At 41.0% G+C, this 18,616-nt stretch overlaps 1 protein-coding gene across 2 annotated transcripts in view; it reads right to left on the reverse strand.

The window, feature by feature from the left end:
* The window catches only part of rprd1b (regulation of nuclear pre-mRNA domain containing 1B), a 33,297-nt gene that overhangs the window by 12,669 nt on the left and 2,012 nt on the right, over positions 1 to 18,616 (reverse strand). For both annotated transcript variants that reach the window (XM_063041983.1, XM_063041984.1), the window contains exons 2-3: positions 18,077 to 18,206; positions 16,859 to 16,992 (exon numbers count right to left, since the gene is read on the reverse strand). In XM_063041983.1, the coding sequence (XP_062898053.1) occupies positions 16,859 to 16,992; positions 18,077 to 18,206 (264 nt within the window). The remainder of the gene's footprint in view (positions 1 to 16,858; positions 16,993 to 18,076; positions 18,207 to 18,616) is intronic.

Below are 18,616 nucleotides of genomic sequence, written 5' to 3' on the forward strand. Positions count from 1 at the left end.
AGTATGTTGGGGCCCAGGAAAGACCTTCAGAGATGTTGACATGCAGGAACTTGAAACTGCTCACTCTTTTCACTGCTGATCCTTCGATGAGGTCTGGTGTGTGCTCCCTCAACTTCCCCTTCCTGAAGTCCGCAGTCAATTCCTTGGTCTTACTGCCATTGAGTGCAAGGCTGTTATCACGATACCACCAGCTGACCCATCTCTCTCAAAGTTACCGATGTCGTGGGTGTAGAGAGTAAAGCAGTGGGCTAAGCAGGCATCCTTGAGATGCGCCAGTGCTGACTGCCAGCAAGGAGGAGATGACATTTCTGATGCACACAGACAATGACATCCAGTGAGGAAGTCAAGAATCCAATTGCAGAGGGGGGGTACAAATGCCCAAGTTTTAGAGCTTGTTCATTAGAACTGAGGGTATGATTGTGTTGAATGCTGAGCTGTAATCAATAAACAGCAGCCTGACGTAGATATGACAATTTTCCTGGTGATGCAAGGCCGAGTGCAGAACCAGAGGGACTGCATCTGCTGTAGACCTGTTGTGACGACAAGCAAATTGCAGTGGGTCCGGTCCAGGTCCTTGCTTAGACAGCAACTGAACAATCTCTCAAAGCACTTAATCACAGTAAATGTGAGTGCAACTGGGTGATAGTTGTTGAGACAGCGCACCCTGCTCTTGGGTGCTGGTATGATTCTTGCCCTTTTGCGCTTCGACCCCGCCCTGGCCGCCAAGCAACAAGCAAAGCTGAGGACTCAGGACCTTCTCCTCCAGAGATTCTGGATCAGCGGCAGCGAAGAAGGCATTCCAGAAGTTTCTCCAGATGTTCCTCTGTGCTCTCATGTCTGTCTCCATCAAATCAGGATTGTGCACGGCACCCTACTTGACAGATAACAGATATCATTCACGGGAGTGGCTGCTGCGCACTGTGTCGCGCTGCCACCTTCTCCTCTGATGTACATCTGCTTCAATCTCTAACATCAATTAAAATTGTTTTCTCTTAAACCGTGTTCTATAGGTTGTACCCGGACTTCTTGTTTGGTTCTGAATCACTGGTCTTGAATGCCATAGACCTAGCCCTCAAGTGTCCTAGTTCAACCATGGCTTTTGGTTTGGGTATGTCAAAAGGCAACACTCAGCCACACAGGTCTTGAAATCGGTGACAAATTGTAGCATATTCATGCAGATTTAAAGAGGACTCCTTGAAGATTGTCCAATCCACTGATTTAAAGCAGTGCTATAAGCACTCCTCTGCTTCCCTTGACCATAACTTCTTGGTCCTCACCACTGCTACTGGAGTTTTTAGTCTCTGCCTACAATCCAGGAGTACAAGTACAGCTGGGTGATCGGATTTGCCAAAGCATGGTAAGCATTCTTGATGGTGGTATAACAGTGGTAAAGTGTGTTGTCAAAAATATTGGAATGCAAAAAATATTCCCCACTGTTATAGAAATTCAACTCAAGTTGTGCAATTTGTAATACAGAAATTTTGGGAAAGCAGTTATTTCTGAAAATGTTAGTTAATAACTTACCATTAAGGCCAAGCTAGATATGGAAGTGAGAAAAGAAGAGAAAATCTGCAGATGCGGCAAATCCAAGCCACATACAAAAAAGGAAGTGTGGAATATTTCTTTTAGCTTTTGCAATATATTGGGTGATAAGTCAATACAGTAATAAGCAAATTATATTTTGTCAGAGGTGCAGTGGTTTGGATGATACATTACAGTAGTATGGGAAAAAAATTCCCATGGCACAATTTGATTAGTTGGATACTGGTGAACACCTGTTGCTCAAACAGCAGTGGCAAAACAAATAATCTGTAAACTGTTATGTATACCATTTATGAGATGACAGAAAACAGCAGAGGAACCAGCAAATCCAGCAAGGCCATTTAAGATGGTCAATCACTTCTTTCTTTAGTTTCTTGTTTCTCATCTTGACAGAATGACAACCAGACCAGCTGACAAACAACTATACAAGACAGCAGCTGAGGCATTTGGGAAAAGGTGGAAGTATGGAAATGACAGATGAGCAGCAATCAAAAGAGCTATTCTGGGGAATTCTATGATCAAAGTAAGAGTGTGTGGAAAGAGCACAAGAGTGAAATGGAACAAAAAAAAAAGTGAAAACATCTAAGGGAGCAAACTCATTTCTTCTGGCTCGCAAGGAGTTCCAGGAAAGGAACCCTCCTGGTGATCTGATAGCTCCTAATTGTCACTCCACTGTTCAAGAAGGGAAGATGGCTGGAGAAAAGAAATCAAAGGCCAGTTAGCCCAACATCAGTGGTTGAGAAAATGTTGGGAGCAGATTGTTAAGGATGTTGTTTTGGGATACTCGGAGGCACATGATAAAATAGATCAAAGTCAACGTGGCTTCCTCAAGGGGAAAAAAATTTGCCTGACAAATCTGTTAGAATCCCTCAACTAAATTATAAGCAGGATAGACAAAGGAGAATCGATGGATGTTGCGTACTTGGATTTTCTGAAGGCCTTTGAAAAGGTGCTGTACATGAGACAGCTTAACGAGATAAGAGCCCATGGTATTATAGGAAAAAGACTAGCATGGATAGAGCATTGGCTGATTGGCAAGAGGCAAATCGTGGGAATAAAGGGAGCCTTTTCTGATTGCCTGCTGGTGTCTAGAGGTGTTCCACAGGGGCCGGTGTTGGAACACTTCTTTTTACATTATATGTCAATGATTTAGATGATGGAATTGATGGCTTAATGGCCTAGTTTGTGGACAATATGAAAACAGGTGGAGGTGCAGGTAGTGTTGAAGAAGCAGGGAGGCTGTAGAAGGACTTTGACAGAATAGGAGAATAGGCAAAGAAGTGGCAAATGGCACAGTGTTGGGAAGTGTAGTTATGCACTTTGGGAGGAGGAATAAAAGCATAAACTATTTTCTAAATGGGGAGAAAATTCAAAAATTTAAGGTGCAAAGAACTTGGGAATCCTTCTGCAGGTTTCCTTAAAGGTTAATTTGCAGGTTGAGTCTGGGGTGAGTAAGGCAAATGCAATGTTAGCAATCATTTTAAGGGGACAAGTGTAAAAGCCAGGATGTAATGCTGAGGCTTGACAAGGCACTGGTGAGGCCTCACAGAGTGTTGAGAGCAGTTTTGGCTCCTTATTTAAGAAAGGATGTGTTGACATTGGAGAAGGTTCAGAGGTTCACAAGAATGACTCTAGGAATGAATGACTTATCGTAGAAGAGTGATTGATGGCTCTGGGCTTTAGAAGAATAAGGGGGGATCTCATTGAAACACATTGAAATTTGAAAAAAGACCTAGACAGTGCATTTAGTGGGGGAGTCTAGGACCAGAGGGCTTAGACTCAGATTAGAGGGACGTCCATTTAGAACAGAGTGAGGAGGAATTTCTTTAGCCAGAAGGTGGTGAATCTGCAGAATCTGTTGCCATAGGCAGCTCTGAGGCCAGATCATTGGGTGTATGCAGGGCAACGGTTGACAGGTCAGGTTCTTGATTTGTCAGGGTGTGATGAGTTACGGGGAGAAGGCAGGAGAATGGAATTAAGAGGGAAATGGATCAGCCATGATCAAATGGTAGAGCAGACTCAATAGGCCGAATGGCCTAATTCTGTTCCTATATCTTATGGTCCAATTTCTTTCCAGTGTTGTGCTTCCCAATCCATAGGAGTTCATGCAACTGCCAAACTGAAATGAAGTTCACAAATGCCCAGTGAAAAGCACTGTACGTGACATATTGACAGTTCTAATAAATACATGATTTCTTCGGCAGTTGAATGGGGTACGACTGCGCAAGCGTGTGTTAAGTCGGACTGTGAGGCAGCAGGAGTGTTTAAAAGTCAGAAGGTTAACGGAGCGGGCGACGGAGTAGAGGGAGACAAGAGTAGGAAGGCTTTGGTGAGCAGAGGTTGAGGACCAGCTTCACTCCAAGTGAGGTAAGGCTGGGTAAGTTCCTTAAATTAATTTAATTAACTTAGGAGTAGATAATGGAGGCAATTGAGTGCTCCGTTTGCAATATGCGAGAAGTCAGGGCAAGCACAATTGTCCCTGATGACTACACCTGTGAAAGGTGCATCCAGCTGCAGCTCCTGACAAACCGAGTTAGGGAACTGGAGCTGGAGCTGGATGAACTTCTGATCATTCGGGAGGCAGAGGCAGAAATACACAGGAGTTACAGGGAGATAGTCAAAGTCAGGAGACAGGTAGCTGAGTGACTGTCAGGAGAGGGAAGGGGAATAGACAGAATGAGCAGAGCTCTCCTGTGGCCATTCCCACCAATAATAAGTATATCATTTTGGATACTGTTGTTGGGGACGACCTACCAGGGACAAGTTGCAGTGGTTGCGTCTCTGGCACCGAGACGGGACCCTCAGCTCAGAAGGGAAGGAGGGAAAAGAGGAGAGCAGTAGTGATAGGGGATTCGATAGTTAGGGGGACAGATAAGAGGTTCTGTGGAAGAGGTCAAGAATCCGGGATGGTCTGTTGCCTCCCTGGTGCCAAGGTCCGCGAGATCTCGGATCGAGTTCTCAGTATTCTTAAGAGGGAGGGTGAGCAGCCAGATGTTGTGGTCCATGTAGGTAGGAAGACTGAGGTGTTGAAAGGTGAGTTTAGGGAGCTAGGCGCCAAGTTAAAGGATAGGACCTCCAGGATAGCAATCTCAGGATTGCTACCAGTGCCATGTGTGGGCAGGTTTAGAAATAGTAAGATAGCACAGATCAACACATGGCTGAATACATGGTGCATGAGGGAGGGCTTCAGATTTATAGATAATCTATAGGAGTGGAGAAGATGGCGATGCGACACAGCTCACAGTGGCCACTCCGGTGGTGATGTCTGTTATTTGTCAAGTAGGGTGCCGTGCACAATCCTGATTTGATGGAGACGGACGTGAGAGCACGGAGGAACATCTGGTGAAACGCCTGAAATGCCTGCTTCGCTACTGCTGCCACTGTGTGGTCCAAAATTTCCGGAGGGGAGGCCCTGAGTCCTCGGTTTTGCTTGTTGCATGGTGGCCGGGGAGGGGTCGAAGTGCTCGGCAGAGGATGGTGCTCGGTGTCGAAGGGCTGGTCGGAGGCTCAAAGTTTTCGGACAGACTCAGAGTCCACTGCAGTCGGGTGCTTCCAATGGCGCTGTATCGGCAAGTTTGCGGCACTTGGAGGTTCATGGCAGGCAGAGTTTCTCCCCTCTACCGTCTGCATGAGATGACGAGGCTATCGGGACTTAGACATTTATACCGTGCCCATGGTCTGCTCTTTATCAAATTACGGTATTGCTTTGCACTGTTGTAACTATATGTTATAATTATGTGGTTTTGTCAGTTTTAGTCTTGGTTTGTCCTGTGTTTCTTGTGATATCATTCTGGAGGAACACTATATCATTTTTTAATGCATGCATTTCTAAGTGACAATAAACAAGGACTGAGTGTCTTCATAATCTAATCTAATTGGGCAGTTTTCCAGGGAAGATGGGATGGTTTACATCTGAACTGGAGGGGACAAATATTCTTGCAGGTAGGTTTGCTAGAGAGGCTCCAGTGGATTTAAACGAGATACAAGGGGGGAGGGGAACAAGAGTGTAGGAACAGATGTAGGGGAAAAGGAAGAAAAAGAAAATAGTAAAGTTGTTTGCACCGTTAGTGATAAATGGAGAGTAAGAGGGGGAAAATCTCTTAAATGCATTTATTTTAATGCTAGGAGCATTATAAGAAACGTGGATGAGCTTAGAGCATGGATTGATACCTGGAAGTATGATGTGGTAGCTATTAGTGAAACATGGTTGCAGGAGGGGTGTGACTGGCAACGAAATGTTCCTGGATTTCATTGGTTCAGGTGTGATAAGAATCAGAGGGACAAGAGGGGGAGGTGTTGCATTGCTTGTCAGAAAAAATATTACAGCAGTGCTCTGGCAGGACAGATTAGAGAGCTCGTCTAGGGAGGCTATTTGGGTGGAATTGAGGAATGGGAAAGGTGTAGCAACACTTATAGGGGTGTATTATAGACCACCAAATGGGAAGCGAGAATTGGAGGAGCCAATTTGTAAGGAGATAGCAGATATTTATAGTAAGCACAAGGTTGTGATTCTGGGAGATTGTAATTTTCCACACATAGACTGAGAGGCCCATACTATAAAAGGGCTGGATGGTTTGGAGTTTGTAAAATGTGTTGAGGATAGTTCTTTGCAGCAATACATAGAGGTACCAACTCAAGAAGGGGCAGTGTTGGATCTCCTGTTAGGGAATGAGATAGGTCAGGTGACGGAGGTTTGCGTTGGGGAGCACTTCGGGTCCCGTGATCACAATGCCATTAGTTTCAATATAATTACGGAGAAGGATAGGTCCGGACCCAGGGTTGAGATTTTTGATTGGAGAAAGGCCAACTTTAAGGAGATGCAAAAGGATTTAGGAGGAGTGGATTGGGACAATTTGTTTTATGGGAAGGATGTAATAGAGAAATGGAGATCATTTAAAGGTGAAATTTTGAGGGTACAGAATCTTTATGTTCCTGTTAGGCTGAAAGGAAAGGTTAAAAGTTTGAGACAGCCATGGTTTTCAAGGGATATTGGAAACTTGGTTTGGAAAAAGAGAGATATCTACAATAAATATAGGCAGCACGGAGTAAATGAGGTGCTCGAGGAATATAATGAATGTAAAAAGAATCTTAAGAAATTAGAAAAGCTAAAAGATACGAGATTGCTTTGGCAAGTAAGGTGAAAATAAATCCAAAGGGTTTCTACAGTTATATTAATAGCAAAAGGATAGTGAGGGATAAAATTGGTCCTTAGAGAATCAGAGTGGATAGATATGTGTGTAGCCAAAAGAGATGCGGGAAATTTTAAACAATTTCTTTTCTTCCATATTCACTAAGGAGAAGGATATTGAATTGTGCAAGGTAAGGGAAACAGATAGGGAAGTTATGGAAACTGTGATGATTAAAGAGGAAGTATTGGCGCTTTTAAGGAATATAAAAGTGGATAAGTCTCTGGATCCTAACAGGATATTCCCTAGGACCTTGAGGGAAGTTAGTGTAGAAATAGCAGGGGCTCTGACAAAAACATTTCAAATGTCATTAGAAACAGGGATGGTGCTGGAGGATTGGCGTATTGCTCATGTTGTTCATTTGTTTAAAAAGTGTTCTAAGAATAAACCTAGCAATTATCGGCCTGTTAAGTTTGACATCAGTGGTGGGTAAATTGATGGAAAGTATTCTTAGAGATGATATATATAATTATCTGGATAGATAGGGTCTGATTAGGACCAGTCAACATGGATTTGTGCGTGGAAGGTCATGTCTGACAAATCTTATTGAATTTTTTGACTAGAAAGTTGACGAGGGTAAAGTGGTGGATGTTGTCTATATGGACTTCAGTAAGGCCTTTGACAAGGTTCCACATGGAAGGTTTGTTAGGAAGGTTCAATCCTTAGGTATTAATATTGAAGTAGTAAAATGGATTCAGCAGTGGCTGGATGGGAGACGCCAGAGTGGTGGTGGATAACTGTTTGTCAGATTGGAGGTTGGTGACTAGTGGTGTGCCTCAGGGATCTGTACTGGGTCCAATGTTGTTTGTCATATACATTAATGATCTGGATGATGGGGTGGTAAATTGGATTAGTAAGTATGCAGATGATACTAAGATAGGTGGAGTTGTGGATAATGAAGTAGGTTTTCAAAGCTTGCAGAGAGATTTAGGCCAGTTAGAAGAGTGGGCTGAAAGATGGCAGATAATGTTTACTGCTGATAAATGTGAGGTGCTACATTTTGGTAGGACTAATCAAAATAAGACATACAAGGTAAATGGTAGGGCATTGGAGAATGCAGTAGAACAGTGATCTAGGAATAATGGTGCATAGTTCTCTGAAGGTGGAATCTCATGGGGATAGGGTGGTGAAGAAAGCTTTTGGTATGCTGGCCTTTATAAATCAGAGCATTGAGTATAGGAGTTGGATGGCAAATTGTACAAGGCATTGGTGAGGCCAAATTTAGAGTATTGTGTAGAATTCTGGTCACCGAATTATAGGAAAGATGTCAACAAAATAGAAACAGTACAGAGAAGATTTACTAGAATGTTACCTGGGTTTCATCACCTAAGTTACAGAGAAAGGTTGAACAAGTTGAGTCTTTATTCTTTGGAGCATAGAAGGTTGAGGGGGGACTTGATAGTGGTATTTAAAATTATGAGGGGGATAGATAGAGTTGACGTGGATAGGATTTTTCCACTGAGAGTAGGGGAGATTCAAACAAGAGGACAAGAGTTGAGAGTTAAAGGGCAAAAGTTCAGGGGTAACATGAGGGGGAACTTCTTTACTCAGAGAGTGGTAGCTCTGTGGAACGAGCTTCCAGCAGAAGTGGTTGAGGCCGGTTTGATATTGCCATTGAAAGTTAAATTGGATAGCTATATGGACAGGAAAGGAATGGAGGGTTATGGGCTGAGTGCAGGTCGGTGGGACTAGGTGAGAGTAAGCTTTCGGCATGGACTAGAAGGGCTGAGATGGCCTGTTTCTGTGCTGTAATTGTTATATGGTTATATATGAAAGAATGATATGAAGATGCTTGGTAAAAATGCCGTAATGGCTGAGGTCATGATAAACTGGTGCAGTCTTTTCATTGTGTTTAACCCAAGCCCACCTACCCTGAACAGGGTGCTCACGCCCTTGTGGATGCATATTAAATCAGCCACCAACCACCAGATGTGTAAGTAATGGTCCAAGTTGCCCCACTGATTATTGCCCTGAGCACCACTGATCAATTCTGATCACCAGCTCCCCATTCTAAAACAGCTGAAACAAAATTTATAAGGTGACAGCACTTACAAAAATACTAAAGTACTAATACTAATTTTAGCTCAAGACACTACCACTACTTATAATATGCTTTCCTTTTCCAGTGTTGGCAATATTTTCCTCACATTTGTCATGTTTTTGTAATTGATCATTGTATTGGTCAGCTTGCTTTAGCATTCACGTTTGATATGTGAATAATGCAAATTAATGCATTAATGTAAATATCTAATCAGCCAATCACGTGGCAGCAACTCAATACATAAAAGCATGCAGACGAGGTCAAGAGATTCAGTTGATGTTCAGACCCAAACATACGAATGGGGAAGAAATCTATCTAAGTGACTCTGACCGTGGAATGATTGTTGGTGCAAGGTGGAATGTTTAGAGTATTGCAGAAACTGCTGATCTACTGGCATTTTCACACACAACAGTCTCTAGAGTTTACAGAGAATGCTGTGAAAAACAAAAACAAAACAAAACATCCAGTAAGCAGTGGTTCTGTGGGTGAAACTTCTTGTTAATAAGGGAGTTCAGAGGAGAATGCCCAGTTGCTTCCAACTGACAGGAACTCAGTATCTCAAATAACCAAGTGCTACAAGTGGTGTGCAGAAGAGCATCTCTGAAAGCATAGCACATCGAACCTTGAGTGATGGGCTACAGCAGCAGAAGAACATGAACATACACTCCTGTGGCCACTTTATAAGGTACAGGAGGTACATAATAAAGTGGCCACTGTGTACATCGAGATTAACTGAGGTACTACTGCATTTTCCTTCTCTGAATGAACTTAAGTCACCCCAAATGTATTTGTGTCCCTTGATTTCAATGCCTTTGCAATACCTTCTTGAACTAATTTCATTGGTTTAGTTACCTTCATATTAACTATAAAGTAATGGATAAATAGAAGAGCCTTTACATGACTAGAGGATTGAAAGGTGCAATAAGCATGCAACTATCTTCTTCTTACAGCCCCTGCAATAATATCTAGATTCTTGCATTTCTACAGATTCTCACCACAGCTAACAAATTGTAATAAAACTTAATTATGAAAATACATAAAGTACAATGTACCTTTCTAAAGCCTAACCACCAACCAAGTTCTAATCTGAGCCACACCTATTAGTTTCCACATGGTCATAGCCAATTTTACATAAAAGGCTAATTCAATAAACATACCATCATCCCCTCAACAAACTTCAAACCCTGAGCCTCTATCTCCCTCTGCTACTGCATCATTGATTCTGTCATCAAGAGAGCAGTCAGTGCTACTGTTCTACTCCTTAAATTCATGATGTCACTAAACACAGCTCAAATGCCATAACTTCACCAATGATTTTTACTATTGTTGGCAAAATCTCAAATGGCAATGAAGCATACAGATGCGAGATAGCTGATTAGTGTCACAACAGCAACCTTGAACTCAACATCAGCAAGACTAAAGACTTGATTGTCAACTTCAGGAACACTCAGACTTTAGGACTGTGGAGAACACTCAAATCTTCATTGAGGGGTCAGCCATGGAAAGAGTGAGCAGCTTCAAGTTCTTAGGCTGACACGTCAATGCAGTCATGAAGACAAGCGAGCGCTTATACTTTATAGGAGTTTGAGGAGAATTGGCATGTCACCAAAGACAAGCAAATTTCTACTGATATATCCTAGAGAGCATTCTGACTGGTTATGTCACTGCCTACTCTGGAGGCTCCAATACACAAGATTGAAAGAGGATGCAGAGGGTTGTAGATTCAGCCAACTCCCATTACAGGCATAATCCTCCTCAACATCCAAGAAATCTTCAAAAGGTAGTGCCTCAATAAGGCCGCATGTGTCATGAAGGACCGTTAATATCTGGGACATGCCCTTTTCTGATTATTACCATCACAAAAGGAGTTACAGGATCCTGAAGACCCACACTCAATGTTTTATGAACAGCTCTTCCCCTCTGCCAGATTTCTGAACTGCCCACAGGCCCATAAACACTTTACTATTCGGCTTTTGCAAAATGTATTTTTTCTCTTGCACTGTACAGCTGCCACAAAATTACAAATTTCATGACATATGTTAGTGACAATAAAGCTGATTCTGATTCAGACTAGCAGAAGACAGATAACAGCCACAAGGCATTACTACTGATTTGAAGCCGATTAATGATTGTGGAGTTAAAATGCTCTTGGGCATTTTACCCAATGAACAGCTCTCACGGCAGACACAAATAAAGACCAACATCTACTGGTTTAAGAAATATGGAGGAAAAAAAAAGAGAAGTAATGGTATTCAGCATTCATAGCAGTTGTCATTAAGTACTATTTTGATACCGAGAATTTAAGTATTTCATACAGCCAGTATACTTTGACATAAGCAATGTCTTATGGCCAAGACTGTTTAGAATTAATTCCCAGATTCCCAGTCTAAACTGCTGAAAGCAGACTATAAAAGAGTTTTAAATTACCACCGGCTGTGAAGTATTTGATAAATTTCACATCAATACAAGTGCAATTTATGGCTCAATATGGCAGTGTATATTTATTGAGAAATATAACTAAATTTCATTACATTTAGCCTAGTCAATAGTTTCAGATTTCAAAGCTCTGAACAAGTACTAAAAAGATTAAGTGGTAGAAATGCTTCTGTGTAGTGGGAAGAATGGGAAAGTAAAACTGATCATTTTTGATTATAGCCTTAACATAGCCTTTCCCTCTTTTCCCTCTCCAAAAATTTTCCCCAATTCCACTGAATTGTTATTGTTACAGATCAAAAATATGGTTCTAATGTTAGACCATCACAATTTTGACATAAATCACTAACCCGGAATCACAGACAAAGGTCTGAGGATTTCCCATCTGCTGAGACAGAGAAAACAAAATTTGCATTTCACAACATCCAAAGCAGAAGAAAAGACATTCTTTCTGGTTATACAATTGTAATGTATACAGTTCCCTATTTTGTTGCTAAAATTGTGTTTTTTTTGTATTAATGGTTAACATCCTAAGTGAATCCTAGCTCCAATTCCTTTGTTTTCAAAATAAATTAAGAGCTCCTCTCTTCTCAATATTATCACAGCTTATCTTTTAAAAGAGCAATTTCTTTGGGAACTCTCATTACAGCTTGGGCAATTTATCTGGAGTTTATACAAAGTGACCTGAACTGTGAAATTGTGCTGACAGCAAAACTGTATGTCTGAACTAAGCATAATAGTTGTTGTTGCCAGTGATTTTCTCTTCCAGAATTCTGCAGTGTTCTTCAGCTCAATTTTCATAAATTAGTGCTCCAAGTTGAAGTTTAATCATTAATAAATACATCATAAAAGGCCTGATAGTTACACTTGAATGCTGTAGGAATGTTTAGTGTACAAAACCATAATTACTGCTTATAAATTACATCTCCTGGTCAGAGAATTTATGTACAAATTTTTATTACAGCAAAAATATTTGAAATCAAATGTACTTTAGAACTACTTGTTTTACATGATTCACTTTAACCTTGTTTTCAAATATATGCACTAATACACCACAAGACACAGAAGCAGAATTAGGCCATTTGGCTCATAAAATCTGCAGCACCATTTCATCATGGCTGATCCAATTTTCCTCTCAGCTCCCATGTTCTGACTTTTCTCCATATCCCTTCATGCCCTGATCAATCAAGAACCCATCAACCTCTGCCTTATAAATACACACATAAAAACTTGGTCTTCACAGCTGCCTGTGGCAAAGAATTCCACAGAGTCACCACACTCTGGATAAAAAAAAATCCTCTTCATCTGTTCTGAAAGGACAGCACTCTATACTGAGGCTCTGTCCTCTGACCTTAGACTCCCACTATAGGAAACATCCTCTCCACATCCATTCTATCAAGGCCTTTCACCATTTGATAGGTTTCATTCTTCTGAATTCCAGTGAATACAGGCCCAGAGCCATTAAACGCTCTTCATGTGACAAGCCGTTCAATCCTGCAATCATTTTCATGAACCTCCTTTGAACCCTCTCCAGTTACAGCACATCCTTTCTAAAGTAAGGAGCCCAAAATATCTCTCATACTCTAAATTAACCCTAATATGGCATTTGCCTTCCTCACCACAGACTCCGGGAATCCTACACAAGGACTCCCGAGTCCCTTTGTGCTTCAATTTATTTCGTATATTCTCTCCGTTTAGAAAAGTTAACCCTTTCATTTCATTTTCTCTACCAAAGTGCATGACCATACACTTCCTGACACTATATTGCACCTGCCATTCCTTTGCCCATTCTTCTAGCCCAAGTCCTTCTGTAGCTTCTCTATTTCCTCACAAATAACCTGCCCCTCCACCAATCTTCATATCATCTGCAAACTTTGCAACAAAGCCATCAATTCCATCATCCAAATCATTGACATAGAACGGAAGAAGTATCAGACTCAAGACAGACCCCCGTGCATCATTAGTCACTGCCAGCCAACCAGAAAAGGCTCCCTTTATTCCCACGCTTTGACTGATGAACAGACTCACTGAGTCAGTGAGGCCAAACGGCATATCCACTCTTCCCAAACCTACTTGCTCTCCCATAGTATAATCTGTACATTTACAACTTACAAATAGTTCAGGTTATGAACAGTTCTCAGGAACGGACCACATTATAAACTGAAGACTGCATTTATTTGATACTGAATGACATGGAACATTTTGTCACATAGAAAATCTGTGGCACAGGTTTTCCATATTTTTAAAAGTACTGGTGTTTAAATTATAGCAAGCACTACTGTTACAATTTACTCATTTCTGTATTGTCTCTTCACAGGTTTCCCCAAACTCCTTGCTGTAATTCACCTGATAATTTACTGAATTTGTCAAGAGGCAACTAAAAACAAACTGAATATTTAAATTAGATGCTTAGAGATCCTTCTATATATTTTGCTTTGAGTTATCATACATCTGAAGAAGAAAAGGAAGAATAGCCCTCAACTCGACAGTGGAGTTATCGGGGCACCGTCATGGCGGTGTTTCCATAGCAAGTTATTCTTGTTTTTACGAGGCCGAGTTGCTAGCTCGATGCTCAACCTGACTTGGATTCGAACTCGGGAACCTTTGCTCCGGAGTCCGGCGCTGATATTATTGCGCCACCAAGCGAGACATACATACATCTGACACACAATAAATTTATTACGATATACACGCACACAGTCAGCTTTTCTTGTCACAAAAAAAGGCCACTATTGAAGGTCTGCAAAAAAAAATACAATTGGCTACCAGCATATTTTAATATTAACCAATAATGTTAAAGTGATGAATTCAGTGAAATAATCATCTGATATGGGAGGCAAACAGAAAAGGCAAATACACTACCTAGCTCAGCTACATTTGCAATTATTATGATGTGTTTTAATTCCTCCCAAAAAAAACTAACAGGACAGTGATATTACATGGCCAAGACAGTTCCCCAAAAGAGCAAATGAAAGTATCACATGTAATATTCTTTGTGATTCATCTTCAGTGCCGAATTCTGTAACATTTCTAAGAAAAATACTTACCTTACTGCTGAAGATTAACACTTTTGTTATATTAAAATAATTTTAAAGATCAAAACTATCATTAAATTTTACTGTCAAATTTTAGTTCACTTTTGCTGAACACTATTCTCGATTCTTTTCCCCAAAATAAATATTGTCTCAATTCTCATTAGCTGTAATTATTTTTTAAGCTTTAATAGTTTTCAAAGGGGATTCAAGAAAGCAACTAAACATTTCTGAAACAATTACAGCCAAATGCTCTAACAAGAACATTTTTCCTCCCATGTAGCAGGAACATTAAAACCCACTTAAATTATTGTCTTGTTAATACAGTATCAATTTAACCTTCCTATTACCTTTCTTTGTACAGCTTAATATTACTATGAGCCAGTAGGATAAAAATTCACCTACAAATTCTTTCAAATGCTTATTTACAATACATCAGTGATTAATTAAGTGCTTTTTTTGCAGCCTTACCTGGTAACTACTTGTATCTGTGATTTTCAAAGGATATAATGAATAACTTGTCAAGCAGTATGCAGTTTTATTGGCTCTACTCAGTCTTCAACTTAACTTCAAGTATAACTTAATTAAGATTTGTGACAACCAGAGAAGGGCAGAATAAACTGAAGTTTAAAATGTTTTTACCATACTTTAATGATACATCCCAACAACTAATATTTCTAAAGCAAGAGCTGTTTGACTGTTCCCAAAATCAATGTTGGAGAGCTTTGTAATGTTAACCCAAAATTTCTTACAGCTTCACCATTACTTCCTGTGGCTCATAACAAAGATTTAAAAAAAAACAATTAACTTTATTTGTCAAATGTACATTGAAACAGTGAAATGTGTACTTATGCCTACTTACAGAGCTGATTTAACATGCCCACAACTGTACGTATTTGGAATGTGGGAGGAAACCAGAGTACTTGGTCGAAACCCATGCAGTACGGGGAGAATGTATAATGGGAATCCAACTGCAAGCAGTGATCACTGGTGCAGTAAAGCAATTGTAACTGCTATATCACACTGTTTCTGTAATTGCCTAAGTTACACAAACATGCAAATGTTGCTGACATCAACCTGTTTACTGTTCAAAACCGTCAGAAGAATCCATTACTATTCTCCCGTACTTTCAATTACTCAAATCCACGTGTGCAAACCAAGAGACAAACCAGTAACTAATGTCCAATTTGATCTGAATTCAGTTTACATGATTAAATTCATGTGCTGTACATGAGGATCCATCCTTATTCATTCTTCGTTACCACAATACTGCATAAAGTATTTTCCTTACTTTGGTAAACATTTCACCTTGGCTCAATTATTTTCTATTAAATCACTGCAGAGCAACTTTTCTGCATGCAGGGTATAAACTGTGCCATTCCTTCTACAGCACAGAGTTATGAGTTATGTTCTTGAAATTTTACAATCCCATTGTGACTCTACCATTTAAGATACCTCTTATGATTTGATTCCACATTTTCCTTTTAAAAGGATAGAGTGGAAACATATTCAGACCATTACTTGCTAACCACAAAGCCACATACGTGAAGGCAAAGTTTAAGACTACTGGAATAGATGATCCTCCAGTAGTCTCAAACTTCGCAATAATGAATACACTGAATTTGATATCTGCTACTGATTAAACGCTCCAATAGCATGCGTCTTAAATTTCCTGACAACTAAATCCAGCCCCTGGCCTTCACGCATCATTAGCTTCCAAGCATGGCAGAACCATTTCTGACAGGAGAAGGGGCAAAGGCGGGTAACTGACGCCTTAAAACAAGTTGCTTTGGGCAGATGGAGCTAACCATCTGTGTTTGGCGGCTCATCTAGAAGGAAAAGGAAAACTCTGATCTCAAACCTATGCTGCCTTGTGGCAACACACATCAAAGTTGCTGGTGAATGCAGCAGGCCAGGCAGCATCTCTAGGAAGAGGTACAGTTGATGTTTCAGGCCGAGACCCTTCGTCAGGACTAACTGAAAGAAGAGTTAGTAAGAGATTTGAAAGTGGGAGTGGGAGGGGGAGAGGGAGATCCAAAATGATAGGAGAAGAAAGGAGGGGGAGGGATGGAGCCACTCATGGGGAAGCTCTGGAAATAAACCCTGAGGAAAAACCTGGAGCTGGAGTCCCTAAGGCAGTCCTATATTGAGTTGAACTGGTAACTCCTATGACACCACTGGTACCAAGCTGTATGGGTCCCTGTCATCCCTTTGGATTCATTAGCTGAAAAGAGAGGGGGAAACTGCTGCATGGGCTGAGCTTGGGCTCCTTATCATTCTGCCCTGGCTCGCATATCTTGTAAACAACTAGGGCACAACATCCATGGTTAATCTCAACCAATGGAGGGCCTCAAGGTACCAGCTCAAAGCAATGCCAGTGAACTTTCTTAAATAGTTTATTGCAACCAAGTACCTGTGATGCAAAGATATCTAATTAGTCAGGTTATCAAGGGATATGGGGAAAAAGCCGGAAACTGGAATTAGATGGAAGAATAGTATAGCTCATGGTGGAGTGGTGGAGCAGACTCGATAGGCCGAATGGCCTACTTCTGCTCCTTTGTCTTGTGATATGATTGAGATTATAGCATGCAAAGTTATATGATTTCAGTTTATTATGTGCATACCTACTGAAACTGGACTGCTGGACTCATCCACGGTCAACTTAAGCTGCTGAATAAAATCAGCATCGTACACAACTCTTTCTTGCCATATATTCAGGACTCGTTCCATTTGCTTCTTACAGCTCTGTTCAGATTCTCTGGGAGAAGAAAGAAAGATCAACAAAAACACCAGTAACAACATCATTTTGAAGAATGTGGCAATACTGAGGTACTTTATAAAGTAGTTCAGCATTAAAAGATACTCAGCGTAGAGAAATTAGCAGGATATATAAAGCCCATAATGACTATAACAATTATTTTTGTAAAGATAGGTTTAGTATGTTTAAGCCTTCAGAAAACTATTCTTCTGATGAAAATAGAAAGAATTCATTAAGACTGTCTGCCCTACAGCATGTCAAACAGCATCTACGGAAAGGAATAAACAGTCCAGATTATTCCTCTCATTCATCAGGATGGATGAAGGATTTCCACCAGAAACACTGACTGCCTATTCCTTTCCATAGGTGTGCTCGACCTGCTGCATTCCTCCAGCATTTTATGTGTTACTCTGGATTTCAAGCATCTGTAGAATCCTGTGTTAAAACAGTAACACAACAAGATACAGTGCACTTCATACCACTTTAACGCAAAATAAATGTATATCAGACATCAGTGCTTTTCATCATGAATAACTGCACTCAAAACGCCACACTATTTTTTTTCTAAAAGATGATGATGATGATGATGTCGACTCAGACCTGAGAGGCCAGCATCGGGCATTTTCACGCCTTACAAGGCGCGGAACGAGAGACTGTGTGACACGCCACTCCTCACCCAGACATTTCGCAATACGGTATTTTGTCTATTTTACGAGGTCGAGTTGTGAGCTCAACAGTCAACCCGGCATGGATGGAAAGCGTAGTCGGGAACAACCCCACTGGATTTGAACCCGGGAACCTCCCTTCTGGAGTCCGGCGCCGATGTCACTGCGCCACCGGCCGACCGAAAGAAGCACTGATAAGTCTTTACTGCCTTGGTTACTTACAGCTGACCCGCACAAAGCCCTGCCCGAGAAAGCAGATCCCACCCTAACAAAGTCTAGTCTGTGGAAGCTGATATGCTGTACCTTATTGGACTGGCTTGCACTCCAAATGGACCATTCTAACTTTGATCAGTAGCAAGGAATACACTCAATGACCCAATGGCATCAATACTTTTAGGTTTAGGTAAAAAAAAACGTACCTGGCAACATGCGAAAATGCATCCACGAGAACTCCTTCAAAGGCCTTGGTGAATTCGGGACCTTTTCTCTTACTGTTCTGAATGACATCATTAGCCAGATAGATGAACGTCAGCTTCCTGCTTGGTTTAGCTAGATGTGGTTTAACAAAGTCACCATCAGTGATAACACAAACATTGAAGGTAACATAACTGCACTTCCAGTAACGCAAACATGAGGAAATCTGCAGATGCTGGAATTTCAAGCAACACACATAAAAGTTGCTGGTGAAGGGTCTCGGCCTGAAACGTCGACTGTACCTCTTCCTAGAGATGCTGCCTGGCCTGCTGTGTTCACCAGCAACTTTTATATGTGTTGCTTGTACTTCTAGTAACTTATTTTGTTTTACACATATACAAATTTAGAATACGAGATGACTGTGTTCTTCAAGCCTGCCCCACCATTTAATAAAATCTAGGCAGATCTGATTGTAACCCAATTCCTGCTTACCTATGGTAACCTTGCTGGTCAAAGATAACATACCTTAAAAATACTGAAACGCT

Source organism: Mobula hypostoma, chromosome 2 (assembly GCF_963921235.1).
Source record: "Mobula hypostoma chromosome 2, sMobHyp1.1, whole genome shotgun sequence".
NCBI lineage: Eukaryota > Metazoa > Chordata > Chondrichthyes > Myliobatiformes > Myliobatidae > Mobula > Mobula hypostoma.